The sequence below is a fragment of the Vidua macroura genome, chromosome 3, assembly GCF_024509145.1.
Source record: "Vidua macroura isolate BioBank_ID:100142 chromosome 3, ASM2450914v1, whole genome shotgun sequence".
In the NCBI taxonomy this organism is placed as follows: Eukaryota; Metazoa; Chordata; class Aves; order Passeriformes; family Viduidae; genus Vidua; species Vidua macroura.
In genome coordinates, this window is record NC_071573.1 from 39,178,827 (window position 1) to 39,195,249 (window position 16,423).

At 53.6% G+C, this 16,423-nt stretch overlaps 1 protein-coding gene and 1 long non-coding RNA gene across 3 annotated transcripts in view; both read left to right on the forward strand.

Moving 5' to 3' along the window:
* The first annotated feature begins 10,070 nt into the window (after positions 1-10,070).
* Positions 10,071-13,020, forward strand: FOXA2 (forkhead box A2). 2 transcript variants are annotated; one of them, XM_053972629.1, is made up of 3 exons: positions 10,071-10,285; positions 10,967-11,036; positions 11,518-13,019. In XM_053972629.1, exons 2-3 carry the CDS (start codon positions 10,968-10,970, stop codon positions 12,760-12,762), a joined length of 1,314 nt encoding a protein of 437 aa, XP_053828604.1. In that variant the 5' UTR covers positions 10,071-10,285; position 10,967; the 3' UTR covers positions 12,763-13,019. The 2 variants fall into 2 exon arrangements, with proteins under 2 accessions (XP_053828604.1, XP_053828603.1); XM_053972628.1 differs by lacking the exon at positions 10,071-10,285 and having other exon boundaries at positions 10,950-11,036; positions 11,518-13,020.
* Positions 13,021-16,034: 3,014 nt separating this feature from the next.
* LOC128804659 (uncharacterized) overlaps positions 16,035-16,423 on the forward strand; it is a 14,866-nt gene continuing 14,477 nt past the window's right edge. The window contains exon 1 of the long non-coding RNA XR_008436144.1: positions 16,035-16,137. This is a non-coding gene — a long non-coding RNA (uncharacterized LOC128804659). The remainder of the gene's footprint in view (positions 16,138-16,423) is intronic.

The window sequence follows — 16,423 nt, forward strand, 5'->3', positions numbered from 1 at the left end:
TTTGGCCTCTGCTCATCCATGACTTGGAATCCCAAAGGATTTGGGATGGATGGAATGTGGGTTTTCCAACCTTGGAGGCTCCGGCCCACAGGCAGAGCTGCTATTCCCATGTGGAAGTGCTGCAGGAGGAGACTGGGATAGAATGGGATGGCAGGGAAACCCTTGGAATGTGCCTTGGGATTTGCCTCACCCCCAGAGCCGCACGGCAGAGCTCCCTGATGACGTCAGCACCTGGAAGGATACAATTCCTTCTGGGAGGAGGGAGGGGATGGGCTTGATCCTGGCGGTATTCCCATCCCTGCCATTCCATGGAATACACCAAGCTCCCAAATTGACTCTTCCCAAAAAACCACTTGCTCTTGGACAAGGCAGCTCTGAGAGTTTTGCTGAAATTCCAGCATGGAGAATTCAGCAGTGGGAGCTGATTCTGAGGGTTTGGGAAGGTGTTATCTGCCCACAGTTTGGGATTATCCCTGATTTCATCTCTCAGAGAGAGTGCACTGGGAGATAATCAGATTGCTCCCAGTTTGCTTCCAAATGGGTTGATTTTCCCTTTGGAGCTTCTGTGTCTCCCTCTTGCTAAATCCTGTGCACGAGCCAGACTTTTTGCCTTTCCGTGGAGCAATCCCAAACCCACATCCCTAGGGAATTATGGGAATAATGGGAATGATGCCACTGGCTACCATCCCAAGCTCCATCGGGATCAATCCTGAGGGATTCTGAGCATCCTACACTGGCAGGCCTGAGGTTTGATTCCCCTTTCCCAAAGTTTTCCAAATAGCACAGGCTCTGGCACAGTGAGGTATGAAATTCCACAGGGATGTTTTGGAGCTTGGCATAGGAAGTGTGTCCTATGCTCCATGCCCTTGGCATGGACTTTCCTTGCCAAAAATCCCCTTTTTGGGTCACCAAAAGTTTTCCATAGGCAAATCCTGTTAAGAAATGCTTGGAAAACGCCTTCAGGCACAGGGTGGGATTCTGGGGCGTCCAGGAGTGGCAGTCGAGGATCCCTGTGGATCAGAATTTTCTGGGACACCCTGCAGGTGATGACACAGGAAAGTGGGAGCAGATTGCAGGGATTGAATCCTTCAGGATGGATCCAGCAGCAGTGAGATGAGCTGGGCATGCCTTTCCCCATTCCCGCTGCTCCAGTGGATGTTCCTTCCTGAATTTTGTCCCATTCCCGGTGAGCAGGGATGGATGAGCATCCTGAATTGCCAGCCCTGACCTCCCTGGAGCTGCCAGGCTGCTTTATCTCCGCTGCAGCCTCCGGATGCTCCTGGCAGCATTTCCAACAAAGGAGGTGCCAGCGGCGGCTCCGCCGCAGCCTCCGGATGCTCCTTGCAGCATTCCCAACAAAGGAGGTGCCAGCGGCAGCTGTTTGTCACCGCCTTGTTCCTGACTGCAGGAATAAATCCTGGATCCCTCCTTCCCTCCCTTCCCAAGGCCGGGGGCCGGGTGCCAGTCGAGCCCCCTGCGCTGCTCCTAATCCAGCAGCGGGAGCATCCCGCGGCTGGAGCAGCGGGAAGCTGGGATAATGGGGAGTCCATTAGCATCTCCATGGAGCAGCAGGATGCAGGGATGCTTCCTGAATCCACATCCTGGCTTCCCTGCTCTCCCAGGTGCTGTTTGCCCACCGAGGTGCTTGGGAGCAGCTGCTCATCCAAGGGCCAGGAAATATCCCGCTCCTCATCCTCTTCCCGCTCCGGGGGCTCTGCATCACAAGGCCCGCGGTATTTCCTTGGATAGCTGTGCTGTGTTTATCGGGATCCCCGGGAGCTGATGAGGTGTTAATGGGAGCAGGGATTGGGATTGGCACTCAGGGGGGCACGGCTGCATCTCGATTTCCCAGCCAGATGGGAAAACCAGTAGAAAAACCCTTCACCCCAAGCCTAAAAGGGCAAGGAGTGAAGTGGAAGTTCGGGATGCAGAGATGCCTCAGGGGCCAGGGGTGGTGCCTGTGGATTGCAAATGTTATCTTGTTAGGGGGTCTTTTGTGATGGAAGTGGAGGCGGAAAGGGGGCAGGAGTGAAAGTTGTGTGTTCTAGTGAAAGTTGGGATGCTCATTGCGGAAATTGGGAAGCTCGCCGTGAGAATCAGGATGCTTGCTGTGGAAATTGGGATGCTCGCTGTGGGAATTGGGATGCTCTGGCACCCTCACCCTGAAAGCTGGGATGTGCCTGCACCCTTCCATTGAAAGCTGGGATAAGCCCCAACATTTAAACCTGGATCCCAGTGCTCCATCAGGTGAATCCCGGTGGATAAGGACACTCCCAACACATCCCCAGCCGCTATCTCTGGAGATAAGGAGCAGCCCCGCCATTCCCAAGTGGAGCCGGGATTGATGAGCTGTGTAGTGCTCCTAGGTCCTGTCCAGAGTGGATTTCATTCCCGGTGGGAGACCTCGGGAAGCCCTGTCTCCTCTGTGGAGATTGAATCAGCTGAAAAATGGGTCTGGAAAGGTTGGGAATGGAGACAGGCAGGCTGCTCCTGCAGATAAGCGGAGCCCTCAGCCCTCGCTGCTTCCCGGTGGGGTGAGGGCTGGGTGGGACGAGAATCATTGCATGACCCCAGGGAATAGCTTTTCCTTTCTGTAAAAGAGAAGGAAAACCAGGAGCTCCTTCTGTGGTCCAGCTGAGCCCCTTGTATTAGTACCAGCAGAGTTCCTGGGATTTTCAGATGTCTCCTTTCCATTATCATTTGGGACTTTGGGCATGGAGTGAGAGGACAAGGGGAAAAGCTGGAGGACGGTGGATTCAGGTTGGATATGAGGGAAAAATCCTTCCCTGGGAGGGTGATGAGGCCCTGGAACAGTTTTCCCAGAGGAGCTGTGGCTGCCCTATCCCTGGAAATGTCCAAGGCCAGGTTGGAACAACCTGGGATAGCGGGAGGTGTCCCTGTCCATGGCAGGATGGAATGGGATGAGCTTTAAGCTCCCTTCCAATCCAAAGCATTTTGGAATTCCATGATCCATGACAAAAATAAAATTAAAATCTTATCAATATTCCAGGGTGTCCTGCCCCATGACTTTTCTTCCATAGGACTGGAATTGCCCATGGAAGCTCACGGAAGGAACAAATCCACATGTGTGCCATGTGCCACCATTCCGGCGGCTCCTGAAATCCCTCAGCTCACACCTGGCCTGGGCAGGGGGGGCTCTATCCCTGCTCCCAAAAAGCTGGAAATAGCAGCAGCTCTGTTGATTCACAACCACAGCCCTGACTTCCCTGCTCCGGATCAGAGTTTTTTTTTTTAACAATCCTCCCTTTTTCCCGGTGAGCCGAGGGCACATGGAGTGGCCAGGGCTCCCCTGGATATTCCTGGGGGGCCACACCAGCTCCTCTTTTCTCCCTTGGAAAAACAACCCCGGGTGCCAGAAGCATAAAAAGCCTTTGTGCGACCAGGCCTGGATCCCTCGGGAACGGCAGCAGGATCGCACCCTAGGAAGGGGAAGGCTGGAGCCACCCTGGGAGCCCCAGCCATCCCACAGGGTGATGCCTCCCCGCGCCAGCCCCGGCAGGAATGTTTGCTGTCACCGCAGCCTGTGGCAGGGAAATATTTTCCAAGGAAAAAAAAGGCCTCCCAGTGTATTCTGCGCCACCAGCTTCCAGCAGCCTCTGTAGCGGTCTTGTTCTGCAGCCGCCGGGACACTGTGCTGGAGGAAGAGAGGAGGCAAAGGTGGGAGAGCTTTAAAAAGCTCTGGTTAAGGTTGTTCCACCCTCTGGAAAAGGGATCAGGAAGCTGCAAAACAGCTGGAGCTGCAAAACAGCCGGAGGCTGCTTTTGGGGGAGAGGGCAGTTTTCCTTCAGACTCCATATCACAGCTTCATATCCCAGGAGAAGCATTTTGGGATGTTAAGGGATAACCTGTCTTTTTCCAAGTTGAGCATGTAGGTCAGAGCACACTCTCCTTCCCAAAATCCAGTGAGGATGCTGCTGCTGCAGGTTGGGCTGGAGTCTGTCCCTGCAGCTCTTTACTCTGGCACCAAAACAGAATGTACTCAGAAAACTGTGAAAAATAAGCCCAGTCCGGGAATGCAGCTGATTGGAAGTTTTTCCAACAGAAAGTGCTGTCCGATCCGTGGAAAACCATTCCTTGGGCAGGTGTTGATTTAGACACTATTTCCTCTGAGGGAAAAAAAAATCAGAGTGAAGGGGAAGAAATGTTTGGAGAGAACCAGAGCTGCCGCCATCACAGAGCTTTTCCATCCCTCTGCAGAACAGCTCTTCCCTGGAAATGCACTGGATCTAGGAGCCCAAAGATGTTGGATTTAAGAGGCCAAAACCAATGGATTCAGTAGTCCCACAAACATTGGATTTAAGAGGTCAAAAGCACTGGATTTAACAGGCTAAAAACATTGGATTTAGCAGGCCAAAACCATGGAATTTAGTAGCCCCAGAAATGCTGGATTTAGTAGACAAAGGCACCGGATTTAACAGGCCAAAATCACTGGATTTAGTAGCCCAAAGAATTTGATTTAGGAGCCCAAAGGCACAGGATTAAGCAGGCCAAATCCACTAGATTTAACAGTCAAAACTCACTGGATTTAACAGTCCAAAATCACTGGATTTAGCAGTCCAAAAGCAATGGATTTACCAATCCAAAGGCACTGGATTTTGCAGTCCAAAACACTGGATTTTGTTGACCAAAGGCAATGGATTCAGTAGCCAAAGGCATTGGATTTACCAATCCAAAGGCACTGGATTTAGTAACCAAAACTACTGGATTTCAAAGGCCAAAATCCCTGGATTTAGTAGCCCAAACCCACTGGATTTAGCATCCAAAGGCTCTGGATTAATCTGCATGCCACGGGCCACCAGCACAGGGGGCGAGGTCCCAAGGACACAGGAATTCTGAGTTTTACTGTGAGGGAATCACTGTGTCTAGGGGGAAAAAGGTTTTTAGGGGGGAAAAAGTCTTGGAAATAATCTGGATTCTGGCTGTGGGAGCCAGTCTGGCTAGGATGAGCTGTGCCATCATCCCACTCAGGACAGGCAACCTGAAATTCCCTGTTTTCCACCTTTACCAGGGTTGGGAGCAGGTGTCAAATGCTCCTCCTCAACCTGAGGTGGTTTTTCCATCAGAAAATCTTTTTTTTTAGCAGAAACAAAGGATTTCCATTTGTCTGGCAAAATTAAGCTGATCCCACACTCAAAGCTTCCCTGGATTTTAAAGCCTGAGTTGCAATGGAATTTTTTTCCCTGGAAAAGAATGGAACTGAATGAAAATATCCTTGCAGGTGGCAGTGACCTGCAGGGTGGTGCTGGGATGGGGTGGCTCTGAAATTCCCACCATGATCCAGCCAGGCCAGGCCAAGGGTGGGGAGGATCCGAGTGTCCTGCTGTCACTGCGGCACCGCTGGTGTCTCATCCCAAGGCACAGAACCGGGATTGTGCTGACCCTGAACAGATTTATGGGGTGATCCTGGCCTGCTATTAGTGGTCATGGAACACAGACTCCCAGACAGGGCCTGATCCCAAGCTCCCGTGGTTTTTTTGGAAGCAGAAATCTCCATTCCGGCTGTTTTGCTGCGGGCTCTGCCAGGGACCCCTCATTCCCAGGAAAATGGGGTACCCTGGCAGCAGAATGTCAGGAGGGGACATGATGGGTGACATAGAATGAGCAGTGCCTGCATTGCTGAGCTCGGAGCAGCTCCGTCAGCTATTTATACCCGGAATGCGGGAATGGAGCCACTCGGGATAAATGGAGCTATTTTCAAGGTCTTGGCCAGGTCTAACTGGTTTAAACAAGGCCGGGAATGACTCACAGGGCTATAAATGTCCATCAGAATCCTCGGAGAGGTTGTCTCCGATGGATCTCCTTGGAAAAGCAGCCTCCTGGAGCGCTGAGAAAGTTGGGACATGCTCCTGTCTCCCTGCTCCGGCACCCATTCCAAATCCTGTCAATTGCAAATGGCTGGGACTGGTTGGACTGGGCACATCTCTGCTTTTATGGGATGTGTAAGAAATTTGGGAATTGGGTCCCTTAATTCTGCTCCTTGGATGATGTGCTGGACCATCCTTGGGATCATTCATCCCCCTGCCCTGAGCAGCAAATTCCCAGTGGGAATTGAAGCAACTCAGCCAGGCTGGAAGCTCTCCAGCAGCGCAGGGGTTTTGTTAGGAAATAACAGGGAGCTATTAAAGCCCAGGGTTTTGGGAGGAGGCTCCAGATTCCATTTTCTTCCTGTTTGTTTTCTTCTTGGGAACCCAAGGACGTTTCAGTTTTCAGCAACTGATCATTAAACATAAAAAATATTTCCCGGGATGAACCCAAACCCTGGATATTTTAGTCAGGTGAAAATTCCCCTGCCTGCCTGGAGAAAATATCCACGGCAGGATTTTCCTGGGATGTGAGGAAGACTTTCTTTCCTTTCTTTCTTGATCTGGGCATCTCCCTCCGCTCATCCTTCTCCCTGTGCCGTGGGAGCTGGAGATGAATCCGTTAACTCCCGGTTTTCCGCAGCCAGCCAGCTCCTCCGGCCGTCATTCCAGATGCCTGCGCATCTTGTTTATCCAGCAAAACGTGCTGCTGGAAAGCTGGGAATGGGCATCACGTGGCCCACAGCAAACAGCCGACAGATGCCCTCTGTTGATTTTGCTCCGGAGTTTTCCAGAGGCTGCTGGGCTCTTCCAAGGGGGTTTTGCCCATTCCCACTGTGATCCCATCCCACCATCCCAGGATCCCCACCTCATGCTGGCATTGTCCTCAGGGAGCATTAGGAATGCTGTCCCAGGAAGTTATTATTCCCATCAGGATAACTGCCCGTGCTCCATTCCTAATAGTGGGGCTTTATTCCCATTGGGCTTTTCTACGGTTTTATTTTATTCCAGCAGCTCCTTCCCTTCATTGACATCAGATAATTACAGAGCAGGAAGGAACATTAAAACAGGGAGTGAAAATGCCAGAAATGGGGATATATCCTGACTGTCTGGATCCTCAGGAATCCTTGTGGATGAAGCCAAGTTGCCTGCCCCTGGGATCAAAGGATATCATTCCAGAGTTAAAAGGATGGATATCCTTGGGATATTAAAGAGACAAAATTTTTGCACACTCCTGGCTTTTCCTTTGTTAGCCTTGCTAAAGCCTTGGAAAATCTTTCCTGGAATTAAGTAACCCCATTTAATGTGGAATCTAATTAGGAGAGACTTGGTTGAAGAGTTCCTCAAATAGTTGAGTCAATATTGGCCGGTGTAATTGTGGGAATTCCCGGTGGAATACCAACACCTGTTCCAGAGCTGAGGCTCTGTGCATGGGGAAAAAGAGGGAATTTTGGTGGTCTTCATCTGAATCCTTCAAGTAGCTTTTCCCAATGTATGGAATTTGTAGGAACTCGGGAGCGGGATCCTGGTGTGTGTTCCCAAATTGGTGCTGGATGTGACTTTGGGATGTGCTGTTGGCTCTTCCTGGAGAGCTTTGGTGGGAATGCTCAGTTTAATTCCCAACTTCATGAATGTGAATCATCCTCATCGTCATCCTCATCTTCCCATGGTTTGTTCTGCTTGTTGGAACGGAAGCTCCTGGGAATGCTCTCAACCCAGCAGAACTCTTGACCTTACAAAGATGGATCCTACAGGAAAAATTGGGAATAAACCCAGCGAGATGCAGCACAGGAGCAATGGGAGCTTTCCTATGCTGCTCCACCCTTCCCTCTTCCTGCCTCAATCCCATCTCCCACCTCTTCCTGAAGTACTTCCAGGCACTGATTCATCCATAATTTCCATCTCTTATCAGGGAAAGGCCTCAATAAATCTGACAAGTTGCCTTTTGTCTCCAACAATCCTCCCGAAGGTCGGCTCTTCAGGAGCCGCTGTCTCCCAATTTCCTGATTTCAAGGGAAAAACCCAATCCTGCCTTTCTTTCAGACGAGCAGCACAACTGGGAGAGTTCATTATCCTGGATTAATGATGATAATTATCAGGAGAAGAGGGATAATTATCCAGCTTGGAGGGAAGGCGCTGGCGTTGCCGCAAGGGATGGATGCAGAAAAAGCCCATCCAGACTCCAGCCATCCCTTGGGAAGTGGGAGCCCCCTCCCAAGCCTTGGCTCCCAATGCAAATGAGAGCATAATTTCAAAATTAAATTTAAAATAAATATTAGTTAAATATTAAAGAGAAGAAATCAGATGGAGATGGCTGGGAACTTGCTCTTTCCAACTGGGAATGTTTAAATAAGACACCACAGAAAATTTTCTTTTTTAGCAGTCCTAGTATTCCTAAAAATGTTCTTTTTATGGGAAAATATCAATTTTCCTGCTTCTTTTCCTTAGGAGAGATTAATTTTATCCATGTGGAAGGTGAGAAGGCAGCAGGAGGTGGTTGGATGTGAGAGCAGAGCCTCCAGAGTCGATCCCACATCCAGCTGCTTTTCTAGGCCCGTGTTGTTGAATACAAATGTTGGAATTGCTCCATGTCCTCATGCTCCTGAGACAAAGGCTTTGTCTGAGGAGCAGGAGTGGGATGTGGTAGCTGTCCCTGTGGACACATGGAATGGAATGGGCATCACCGTTTCCAGTGGGATGTGCTCCATGGATGGAGCAGGATGGTAGAATTGTGGGACAGACAAAGGGAAAATGGGATTTAAGTGTCTGGGATGGTAGGAATGTCCTGAAGGATTAAAAATCCAAGGAATCAGGGCAGCTCCCAGTCCACACCTGGATGAAAATCCTCACCCTTGGTGGGGACAAAATTCCAAGTCCTGTGGAGCCAAAGCAGGAAAGCGACACCTGGTAAAGAGGAAAAAGCAGGAAATTGGGAAAGGCAGGAGCTACTGAGCTTGGAATGGTGTCACCTCCGGCCACCCCTCACGTGGAGGTGCCAGACGTGCTCACATCTGTACCAACATCTGCCCCAACATCTGCAGGGCCCAGGCCTGAGGGTGGGAATTGCCCAGGGAAAGGCTCATCCCGGCCTCTCTGGAATCCATCAGAACAAACCTCGAGGTCTGAGGGAAAAGGGGGGGGGGGATGGGGGGAACCACTGGCGTCTCATTCAAAACATCTGGATCCAGCCAGGAGTGGAGAGCAGGATCCTTGAGCTTGCCCATCAGCCACATCCCAAATTTAATTCCCCCTTCCTGAGCCTTTGGATGAGCAGAAAGCTCCTTGGAAACGCAGGAAGTGGAGATTCAGCACTTGGGGTGCACCAGCACCTCCTCCCAGCCGGGACGGGTGGTCTGCGGGTGCGGGCAGGGGGTGCAAGGGGGTGACCCCCGGGAGTGACCCCACAGGGTGTCCTGCGTGTCCCCCCACCGCGGGGTGTCGTTCCCCGTCCCCCCCGCACCCACAGCAGGCGACAGAGGGCGCCCCGCCACCGTTCTCGGGGCGGCCCCTCCCTCTTTTTGGGGTGTCCTGCCTCTTGGCAGGGCATCTCCCTCGGAGCCGTTCCCCCAAATCACGGCAGAAAATGCCTGGAAGGGGTGGCGGGTGGCTGGGAGGGAGGTGGGCTACATCTATCGCCGCGGCTATCGCGATGGAAACGGGTTGTTTTCCTTTGGCCATGGATCCTGAGGGATTTGGGAACCCAGGGAAAGAATCCTGAAGGGGTTTAGGGGGAGTTAAAAACTCTCGGCGATGTAGGGTAAGGGAGCTCCTCTGGGGAGCGCAAGGTCAATAAATAAATAAGTAATTAAATATATTAATAAATAAGTAATCAAAAAACCCAAATAAATCAGGTTTGCGGTTGGTTTGGGTTTTTGGTGGGGTTTTTTTGTTTTGGTTTTGGGTTTTTTTGGGGTTTTTTTTTGGTTTGTTTTTTTTTTTTATGACGGTGGGCAGATCTAGGTGGGAATTCATGGAACACTCCCCAGGAGCGGCAGGGATGCTCCCGGAGGAGCCAGGCGGGCACTGGGAAGGGGCGGTGGGAATGGGGGGAAGTCCCCCGATGCCTCCCTGTCGCCCTGGGTCCCCCCCCCGCCGTCAGGACCGCGATGGGGGAGTGGGGGGGATTTAGACCCGCGGGAGGGTGATTTTGGTCACCCATCTGTCCTTCCTTCCTCTTTCCCTCTTCTCCTCCTTTCCTGCTCTCCCCCATTCCCAGGCGCTCCGGCGGCGGCGCTGCCCCGACGGAGCGCACCGGGATCCGCACCGGGACCCACACCGGGACCCGCACAGGGACATCGCACCGGGACCCGCACAGGGCCGGCCCCCACGGCCCCGCCGGCGCTGCCCGCCCCTTTCCCTGCTCTCCCTGCTCCGTTCAGTCCCGATTTTCCTGCCGGGAAGAGCCGCGTCCCGACCTGCCGGGGAGGCAGAGCTCCGGGGCCCGTTCGCCGCCGGGAGCAAAGGTGCGTGGGGAGGGGACTGGGGACTTCAGGGGGGACACTCAGCCGCTCCAGCGGGACTGCTCCCAGCAGGAATGCCGCGGGGGATTCGCTGCCGTCGGGGCTGTCCGGGGAGCAGGGTGGGAATGGTATCCCCCGGGAGTGGGATGGGGTGGCAGTGGTGTCCCCCGGCGCGAGGCGGTGGCGGAGGCGCACAGAGGTGCGCGGAGCCGCGGAGGAGCCGCTCCCGCCTAGGTGTGAGCTGATTATTCAAATGGGCAGCCGAGGACCTGGGGATTGGAGGCTCGCCCGGCCGCTCCGTGCTATATCACTGGGGCACCCACGTCACTGCAGCACTTGTCCTCCTCTTCCTCCTCCTCCTCTTCTTCCTCCCTCCTCCCTCCTCCCTCCTCCTCCTCCTCCGACTCCTCCATCGCCTCCGGGCGCCTCTTCGCCGCGGAGCGCTGCGAAAACCCACCCAAGGAGCGGCGGCGGAACAAACCCACCCCAGCCCCAGCGCCGCTCCATCCCCCCCTTCCTCCCTCCCTCCTCTTCCTCCTCCTCCAGAGGCTCCGGCGGAGGGGAGGGAGGGTTGGAGATTATTTTTTTTCCTTTTTTTTTTTTTTTTTTTTTTTTTTTTGGGTCGCTCTCTCCGTCGTTTGTTGTGGCTGTTAAATTTTAAACTGCCATGCACTCCACTTCCAGTATGCTGGGAGCGGTGAAAATGGAAGGCCATGAGCACACGGACTGGAGCAACTACTACGGGGAGCCCGAGGTATGGACGGAGCCGGGACCCCCCCAAACCCCACCGGTATCCCGGCCCCCGGACGGGATTTAACTTTGGCACCGGCTCGGTGCTGCGGGCGGGGATCCCGAGGTGCGAGTGGGGGTACGGGCGACTCTTCCCTGTTTTTCTTTCCACCCCTCCAGGTATTCTTCTCTCTCCGGGCAGGGATGTCCCTTTCCATTTCCCTTCCTGCAACTCCGCTTCCCGGGACGGCTCCGCCGCTCCTGCTGCCACCGCGATTTTTTTTTAATATAAATACCAAAATATATTTGGGTTTCATTAAGAAGAAAAACAACCCCCCCGCCTCCCCCACCACCACCCCGCGCCAAGATTTAACTCTTTCCTCCCGTGCCCTCCGCGGAGCCCCGCGGCTGCGGCGCCTCCGGGCTGGGCTGGGCTGGGCTGGGCTTGGTTGGGCTGGGGCTCCCCCCCGCGCCATCCCCGTGCCCTGTGTCGCTTGTCCCCGCAGGGCTACTCCTCGGTGAGCAACATGAACGCGGGTCTGGGCATGAACAGCATGAACACCTACATGACCATGTCGGCCATGAGCAGCACGGCCAATATGACGGCGGCGGCCACCTCCATGAACATGACCTACGCTAACACGGGCATGAGTCCCTCGCTGACGGGCATGTCCCCGGGTGCAGGGGCCATGCCGGCCATGGGCTCAGCCGGTGTGCCAAGCATGGGCGCCCACCTGAGCCCCAGCATGAGCCCCATGGGTGGCCAGGCGGGCTCCATGAATGCCCTGGCGCCCTACTCCAACATGAACTCCATGAGCCCCATCTATGGCCAGTCCAACCTGAACCGCTCGCGTGACCCCAAGACCTACCGGCGCAGCTACACGCACGCCAAGCCGCCCTACTCCTACATCTCTCTCATCACTATGGCCATCCAGCAGTCCCCCAACAAGATGCTGACCCTCAGCGAGATCTACCAGTGGATCATGGACCTGTTCCCCTTCTACCGCCAGAACCAGCAGCGCTGGCAGAACAGCATCCGCCACTCGCTGTCCTTCAATGACTGCTTCCTCAAGGTGCCGCGCTCACCAGACAAGCCGGGCAAAGGCTCCTTCTGGACGCTGCACCCGGACTCGGGGAACATGTTCGAGAATGGCTGCTACCTGCGCCGCCAGAAGCGCTTCAAATGTGAGAAGCAGCTGGCAGCCAAGGACGGCGCCAGCAGCGGCGGAGGCAGCAAGAAAGGCCCAGGCCAAGCCCCCAACCAACCCCTGGGCGAGGGCAGCTCCTCGGGGGGCTCTGACGGCTCTGCCAGCGCAGAATCCCCAGCCAGCTCCTCACCATGCCAGGACCGCAAGCGCACCCTGGCCGACCTCAAAGGGCTCAGCCCCGGCGAGCCTTCGGCCTCGCCAGGCCAGCACCTGCTGGCCCCGCCACATGCCGGGCTGGCCCACGAAGGCCACCTCAAGCCGGAGCACCACTATGCCTTCAACCACCCATTCTCCATCAACAACCTGATGTCCTCCTCGGAGCAGCAGCACCACCACCCGCATCACCAGCACCACCACCCACACAAAATGGACCTGAAGGCCTACGAGCAGGTGATGCACTACTCGGGCTATGCCTCGCCCGTGCCCACGGGCCTGGCCATGGCACCCATAACGAACAAAAGCACCCTGGAGGCCTCGCCTTTGGCTGGAGAGACTTCCTACTACCAAGGCGTGTATTCCCGGCCCATCATGAACTCCTCCTAAGCAGGAAAACACTCCTGAAAAAAGGGGGAAACCCTCCCCCCCACCCAATAGCCCTCTTAGTGGACTCTGAGTACGGTACATATCTGGTATATATATATCTATATATATATATTTTTTTTTTTTCTTTTGGCTCCAGATGTTTGCATCCATTTGGGAATCTGCAGCCGTGTGGCCCCTTCCCAAATCCACCTGGGGGGAGGGCTCCGTGTAGGGTGGTTTGGTTTGGTGGGGTGGGCATGGGGGGGGATTCTCCGGGTCTTGTTTTGATTTTTTTCGTTGTTGTCGTCGCCACGAGGTCTAAATATATCTATTTTTTTGTGTGCGAGTGAGGGGGGCAAAAAATAACCCTCAATTGAGGCAGAACCAACCCCTTCTCCCTTGTGAATATTCCTAGTTCAGAAACCGAGAACCAAAAGTCTTGAAACGTAAAAAAAAAGGAAAAAGAAAAAAAAAGAAAAAGAAAAAAGAAAAAAAAGAGGGGGGAAACGGGAAAGAAAAAAAAAAATACTAAAAATAAAAAATTTAAGAAAAGGCAGGATAGATTGTTGTAATTGAAGCAAATGCTTCTTGATGTTCCCGGGAGAGTAAATTACTTGGATCTGATTAATTTATCGTTTCTGTATGCTTTATTTATGGCTTCGCACTGTGTATTCTGGTTGCGAGCGGCCGCAGCTGCCGCAGAACTCCATTAAAGTCGTATTGGCGGTGCTTTTCCCCCTGAATCTCTGTTCCGCCGCCGCCGCCCGACGGGACCCCCGCCGTTCCCGGCTGGCATTCCTGCTGTCCCTGCTGGCATGCCCGGGATCTCCGCGAGCGAGCCGGCCCCGGCTGCTACCGCTTCAAACCCGGCTGGGATCGCTCCATGCCCGGCTGGGATCCCTCCAATCCCCGCGACGGAATCCCTCCAGCCCCCGCTGGAATCTCCGATGTGTCTGCCGCCATCCTTTCATCCCTTCCGGAAACCCTCCGGATACCCCCATCCCCTCAGGATCCCACTATTACTTCCAGGATCCCGCTATCCCCGCCAGGACACCCCCATGCCCGCGGGATCCCTGCCAGGATCCCACGATTCCCACCCATCCCACCCCAACACCGGTGGAAAATCCGCACCCCCCGCTCAAAGTGGGAATCGGGGACCTCTTTCCCAAAGCCCCGCGATCCTGGAAAAATCATCCCAGCTGCGTTAACCGGGAGGGATTTAGGACTCGCAGGGGCAGCGCATCCCTGCCTTTCCCGGGACAGCATCCCGGTTTCTCCGCGGGCGGTGGAAAAGGGGCAGAGGTTTTTATTTTCAACACCTCCCGGATCCTCTCCTCTCCTTTCCTTCTATTCCTTTTTTCCCCTCTTCCCAACCACTTGTTGTTTTTCCCACGCGGCGCCGGCCACGCCGCGATGTTGCTTTCCCAACTAGCGTCCAAATCCTTCTTAAAATTCTGCATTGTCCGCGGCGAGAGAAAAGGGGAGAAAGGGAACGAGCGGGGAGGAGCGGGGCGAGGGGCGGCGGGGGGAGCAGGGGGAAAGAGGAGAAGGGGAAAAAAAGAACCTTCCCAAAAAACAAAACGGGGCTGAAATGTGTCGGGATCTCTCCAAGGACACACACGATGGCAAGCGGGGCGTGCAATGGGTGGCATTAGCACATAAAAGGCTCCCGCGGCCAGCGGGCACGGGCGCGGGGGTGTCGCCGCTTTGGGGACAAGGACATCTCCCCTGCCCCCGCTCCCGGCCTCGGGTCCGGCCCCGCTCGGGTCCGCTCGCATCTCGCTTCCTCCGCGGAGCTTTCTCCTCTTTTTTCTTCCTTCTCCCCTCCTTTTCTTCTTTCTTCCCCACCTTTTCTTCCTTCTCTCTCCCTTTTTCTTCCTTCCCCCCTTTATTTCTTCTCCCCTTTTTTCGTTTTTTCTCCCCCTTTTGTTTTTTCCCCTTTTCCCCTGGTTTTTTTTTCCTCGTCCCTTCCATTTTTCTTCCGTTTTACTTTTTCCCCTTTCATTTTTCCCTCGGCCCTTTCATTTTCCCCTCCTCCTTTTAATTATCTCCCTATTTCCTCCTTTATTTCTTCTCCTCCTTTTACTTTCGTCGCTCTTTTTTCCCCCTTCCTTCCTTTTATTTTCTTCCACCTTTTATCCCCCCTCTTATTTTCTCTTTTTTTTTTCTCCCCTTTTTATTCTCCCTTCACCTTTTCTCCCTCCTTTTATTTTTGTCTCTCCTTTCTTTCCTTCCTTTTCTTTCTTATCCCTCCTTTTTTCTCCCTCATTTCTCTCCATTTTAATTTTTTCTCTCTGCTTTTTCCTCCTTCGTTCCCCTTTTGCTTCGGTTTCTTCTCCCTCCTTTCTCTCCACTTCCATTTTTTCTCTCTCCTTTTTCCTCCCTCTTTTCCTCCCCACTTCCATTTTTTTTCCTTCCCTTCATTTCTTCTCCTTCCTTTCTTCCCTTCCTTTTTTTTCCTTCTGTCTGTTTTCCCTCCCTCTTTCCTCCCCACTTTCATTTCTTCTCCCTCCTTTTTTCTCCCTCCCTTTTCATCCCTCTTTTCCTCCCTGCTATTCTTTCTTCTCACTCTTATTTTCCTCCCTCCTTCTTCCCCAATTTCTTCTCCCTATTTCTTCTCCTTTTCCCCCCCTCATTTTCTTTCCTCTCGCTCCTTTTTCCTCCCTCTTCCCTCCCCACTTTCATTTCCTCTTCCTGTTTCCCCTCCCTCTTCCCTCCCCACTATTCTCTCCTCTTTTTTCCTCATTTTCCATTCCGCTTCCTCTGCCCCGCTTCACCATTCGAGTCAGAAACGACCCCCCAAAAAAAGGAAATAAACAAAAATCCTCCATCTGGGCGCCATTTCTTCCCTTTCCCTCCTCCCCTTGGCATTTTCCCCTCTCTCCACACAATCCCAACCTCGCAGCGAGCGCATTCTGCTCCTGCCTGGTTAAGCAACCGTGAGCTGTGAATAAACAAAGTCAGTAAACAATAAAAAAAAAAAAAAAAAAAACCCAAAAAAAAAAAAAAACCCAAAAAAAAAAAAAAAAACAAAAAAAAAAAAAAAAACAAGCGGCGGGGAGTGGGGGGGGGGGGGGGGGGGGGGGTGGGGGTGGCTGGAGCTCCAAATTCCAGGAGGGTAAACTTTCCCCACCACGTCAGAGTTCAGCAAATTTACACAGATCTTATATTGCATCCCCTTTCCTGGCGCCCCCCCCCCGCACCGTTCGGAGCCGCGGCTCTGGAAGTGAATTTTATAAAGCTGATCGATATCTTGGTAAAATATTCATTTTTAAAACGGGCGCCCGGCGAAATCTTTGCTTTGTGCTAAAGTCAACAGTGGCACAGTTGGAGCTCCAATAAATGCCGGGATGCTCCCAGCTCCCGCACAGCCGGCGGCCGGCGGCCGGGGCGCAGGTAGGGGACACCCGCCGCTCCTTCTCCTGCTTTTCCTGCCCTTCCTCTTCCTTCCCGCTTCCCTCTTCATTCCCAGCCCTTCTTCCTCAACCTTCTCTCCCTCAGCTCGCCCCAGAGCCGCCGGGGCCGAGGGGAAGCGGCGCGGAGGCCGCAGTGGGGGATGGATTCAGGGTGGATTCAGGAATACGCCGAGCCCGCGCATTTTTTGGGATCCCATCTCCCAATCTTGGAGCACAGGAGGAGTTTTGGGGCGTGGGAGGCACCTCGAGGCTCCGATTCTGCCCGG